At 39.4% G+C, this 4,698-nt stretch overlaps 1 protein-coding gene across 3 annotated transcripts in view; it reads right to left on the bottom strand.

Moving 5' to 3' along the window:
• Positions 1–4,678, bottom strand: part of USP53 (ubiquitin specific peptidase 53) — a 50,390-nt gene extending 45,712 nt beyond the window's left edge. For all 3 annotated transcript variants that reach the window (XM_019522032.1, XM_019522033.1, XM_019522034.1), the window contains exons 1-2: positions 4,294–4,678; positions 2,006–2,098 (exon numbers count right to left, since the gene is read on the bottom strand). In XM_019522032.1, the coding sequence (XP_019377577.1) occupies positions 2,006–2,098; positions 4,294–4,440 (240 nt within the window). In that variant the 5' untranslated portion in view covers positions 4,441–4,678. The remainder of the gene's footprint in view (positions 1–2,005; positions 2,099–4,293) is intronic.
• Positions 4,679–4,698: the final 20 nt, after the last annotated feature.

The following is a 4,698-nucleotide window of genomic DNA, read 5'->3' as shown; positions in this document are numbered from 1 at the left end:
GGGTTTAGGAGAGACCTTGTTATGCCAGGGGGTGCTAGGGGAAACAAGGAATAACAGCCACAAGTTGTTGGAGAGCAGGTTTAGATTAGACATCCGCAAGAACTGCTTCACAGTTAGGGCGGCTAGGATCTGGAACCAACTTCCGAGTGGGAAGTGGTGCTGGCTCCTACCCTGGGGGTCTTTAAGAAGAGGCTTGATGCCTACCTAGCTAGGATCATTTGAGCCCAGTTTTTAGTCCTGCCTAGGCAGGGGGTCAGACTTGAAGATCTACAAGGTCTCTTCTAACCCTACTTCTATGATTCTACGAAGATTCGATGCTGATTCAGAGAATCAGCAATTCAGCCATAGACACATCTTTAAATGTTTTTTCTACGTAGCTCCAGGTACCAGGCATGGCTCATGAATGCTGCAATGCTGGGGCAGATGGAGCAACCCACAGGAGTGTGGGAGGGCCCCCTGTGTGCTTGGCAGCTAACACAGAATTGGACCAGAAATACTTCTGGTCCTCTTCCAAGTCCATCACCAAGCATGCAGGGGGGCCCCACCATGCTCCCCTGGCTCAGCAATTGGCTGCAGGGAGACTCCATGTACCACCCCCAGACCCAGGAGGCACCAGTCACCAAGCCAGGGGGATACAGGGAGGCCAGCCCCACACACTCCCCGGCAGACCCGGAAGTGGTCTAGAAGTGCTTCTGGTCCACTTCGGGGTCTGCTCCTGAGCACACTGGGGACCCCGCCACACTCCTGTGGGATGCTCCAGCCGCCCCACCATCTCAGCATTCACAAGCTGCCTGATACCTTGAAGTATGTAGCAAAAACATTTAAAGCTCTGTCTATGTCCGAATTATTGAATCTTTTTTAATTGATTCAGAGGGTTCCGATTCGATTCAGAGACATTAAAGGGTCTCTTGATTAGATTCCGATTCAGGGATTTGGCTACTGAATTGGGCTGAATCAAATCAGCAACCGAAGCTTTGCAAAGCCCTACTAAACAGTTCTTTTTCAGGCTTTTTCTACTAAAAAGCTGGCTTATCTTCACACAGAGTAAATGAAGCACAGGCAAAAAGCATCTCCTCACTTAGACTGTTTCTACACAGTATTTTTCCAGGTTCTCCCTGTAACATTCATTCCTCTAAGTTCTAGACCTTACTAGCCATCCTATAGCATCACAGCAGAGCTTCCAAGACATTTTTATTCTCGGATTTTAAATTAACCAAGGCAACACAAACAGCAAAAAAAAAAATTAAGCGAAATGCATGAAAGTATTTTTTTCCTCCCCATGCTTAAGATTACTTATGACTAGTTCACACTTGCAGGTATTTTCACCAGCAATAAAAGCAGGGGTTCAAATACCGGTGATAATGATGGAAGTATAAAAATCTATGCAGAACAGAGCATTTGTTTATGAATGTCAAAGAGAATTCAAAGCAGTTTTCAGCATGAAATTCATACAACTGAAATATGCAGATCTGATCCTTGTGTACAAACACGTAGCACTTTTGAACTCTATTTCAGTTCTCCAATAACTACAGTAACCATTCACTACTTTCAAGGGGGAAAAAAGCCCAAGACATCTAAAGCTGATTACTGTGTTACAATTGCCTTAAGATCTTACCAGACAGGATTTTTTAAAAAGTATTCAAGCACAGTATAAGATAAAAACACAAACCTAATACAGATTATCACTTCATTTTTATATTAAAAATTTTCAAATTTCTAAAACAAGACCATTTCCGAGTGGTTTTTAAAAACAGTTTCTTTATGTTTATTTTTTAAATGTATATTTGAGAACAAAAACAGATTTCAAAACATCTGCTGCTGTTCTTGCACATCTGAAGATTAATATAGCAGTCTCTTTCACAACAGACTGAACCGGTATAAGAATGGTTAATTTCAGGAAAGCATTAAATTACCCTGAAGAAAACTATTCTCCTCACTGTGAAACAAATGAAAGAATTCCAAATACAAACTGATGTACTGTTCATTTGAAATATTCAGTATTTACCTTTAATGCACAAAATATGCAGGCATCTCCTTGACAAACATGCCCTGTTAAACCTCTTAAACTCCGTCGGAATATGTCAAGCTGCCACAAAACCTAAAAAGGAAAAGAAGTTAGAATAGAAAATATGAATTCTATTTTACAAGGTTTCACACACAAAACTTTTAGATAAATTTACCAATTATTAAAACTTACTGTATTTTACTTTATGCAATATGTAAAAGAAAAAAATGTTAATTACCAAAAGAATTGCAGATTTTTCCATTCATTTGGAATGAAAATGGAGGTGTAAGGAATAACTACTACCCAATGATTTACAGGCAAATCTGGTTTGCAGGGATTACATTAATTAATTGGAGATTAAATGGAATCATTACCAGGAAAGCGGTGCAAAGCAGAAACTACTGCAAATCTACCTTTTTTATTATTATTTTTTTTTAAACTTTAAGCTTCCCTTCCCTATGCATTTTCAAATGAAGAACTTCATAAACATAATGTATTCCAATGCGAATGAGATGCTTGACTTTCAGAGATCATGAAAATAATTCACTGATTTTGTAAAAATTAAAGGGTTTCCCCACTCTACTCATGTACCTGCCTGTATGATATGGCAAGTTTTACTCACTATGAACAGATACCTGAACTACCTCTCAGCCATGCTCATAATTCTCAAGAGGGTAAGTCCCCTGTGCAAAGCTCAGTGCTACTGTGGCTTGGTTGGTTCTCCCACTGTTTTCTCTATATAGAGAGAAAACCCAGGTTTTTCCTCCTTAAAGTGAGAGAAATCTGTGTTTTACCACATTTTACCATGGCAATTGAAAAACCCAGATCCCTGGTTATCAGTTAACCAATGGAATTAGAGGAGGTTAAAATGGATAATTTTTAAGCAACATTTACATCCCTAGCCCCAACAGTCTCTGCTCCCCCTCCCTTCCTGCTGCCTTTTATCCTTGCTCCAGGTCCTGCAGGCTCATTCCCAACTCCAGCCTGAGGCATGGAAGATGCATCTAATCCAGCCCCAGCCTAGATCAGTACCAGCAATAGTGATGTGGCAGCTCTGGCTCCAGCTCCAGGCTCAGGCTGAGGTATCACCACCACTGCTATAAGGCTGAAGCAACCACATGCTACCTGCCCCAGGCTCAAGCAGAGATGGGGCCTGCTGAAGGAAGGATGAGTGACGAGGATGCTGCAAGCTGAGGGAAGACAGGAGGCTACAGCAGCAGGTAGCACAGCTGCACCTGTAACACTGACCCAGATTTGGGGCTAGTGCCAGAGCTACAGCAGCTGCCTATCTCCACATCACTTCAAACGTGAATTCAAGACAAGGGGCTCCCACCATGTTAAACTGGGGGGAAACCTGTTCTTGGATTTGAGCAAATTTTATTTCTTTAGGAAGAATACGTAGGAGTTTCTCCCTCATATATTCTATGTGGGGGGCTGCACTATTCATGCATGTCTGAGATTATGATCAGGTCTCCGAATTCCTTTTTAATCACAGGTTTTCTGACTAGTTCAAGGCATCCAAACATACAAGTACGTCCCATAGATTCGTGTTCTAAGCTTGCAAAAGATGGTAATTAAAGCAAAAGCAAACTCCATTCAGTACAAGATTAGCTACTTGGTGATCTAGTTAAGAAAGCAATCTTGGGTATTTTAAAATTACCAAGACTACATATATTACTATGTGGCATAAGAGTTTTAAAATTCAGTTCAGACATTTACTGGAAGTAGCTGCTGCCAGATTTGAACAATATCCAAGAGAGATTCACAAATAAAACAGCATTCCTTACATTTAAGTGGTATCGTTTACTAAAATTTTAAATGAAATATTCTGATCAAAGTTGCCCAGATTAACAACTTTTAAAATACCAGTACTGTACTTTTCCCATTTGTTCAGTCCGCCTTAACCTAGCTTTAATGAAACAAGTTTTAGCAGTTCTAATTTATTCCTCAAAAACAAATACTTATTAAATATTGATAAATATCGAGGTTCTCTAAAATATGCACCACTTGGTTCAGGAAATAGATATATTCTACCAAGTGATGTTTTAATTTCACTGAATGCTGCCAGCATCATTATGAGCAGTTTAAGAAAACCAGAAGCACAATAAACACCATTCAATGGAATTTTTTCTACATTTCCACAGTAAAAAAAAAAAATGTATATATTAAGTGGTAACTTTTCTAAATAGACACGTTCTAGTTTGTGAAAACAACCCAAGTTTCTGTTCACAGACTTGTGAACAGAAATTTAAATAAAATTGAAAAGAATAATGACAGCATTTTCTTACCTGTACAGCGCTGTTAAGGAAGCAACTGTTTTGTCCTGGTTCATTTAATAAACCTTTGGTAGGGGCCAAAGATAACATACTTCCAGGCTGGTACACTTTTCCAAGGTTACCACCTCCAGGTTTCCGTAAAAATTTTGCCCAGGCCATTATTTAAAAAAACAAGTTAACTGTGTATACACCAAGCTATTTGCACATTACAATACTTAAGAATATGATGCGTACAAGGCAAAAGGAAGGGCTTAAGAGAATTTCCTTAAAGTGACAGCATTCTGTTCAGACGGCATAATGGTACTGACTTCCTTTCACAGCTGTTGGCTATCTATCAAAACAATCAGTCAACTAAACTTATAACCATACAAAGTTTACTAACTTTGGAGACTAAAAAAAAAAAAAAAAAAAAAAAAA

The sequence above is a fragment of the Gavialis gangeticus genome, unplaced genomic scaffold, assembly GCF_001723915.1.
Source record: "Gavialis gangeticus isolate Ggan-Ray unplaced genomic scaffold, GavGan_comp1, whole genome shotgun sequence".
Taxonomy (NCBI): Eukaryota; Metazoa; Chordata; order Crocodylia; family Gavialidae; genus Gavialis; species Gavialis gangeticus.
This window is presented reverse-complemented; position numbering and strand designations above follow the sequence as displayed.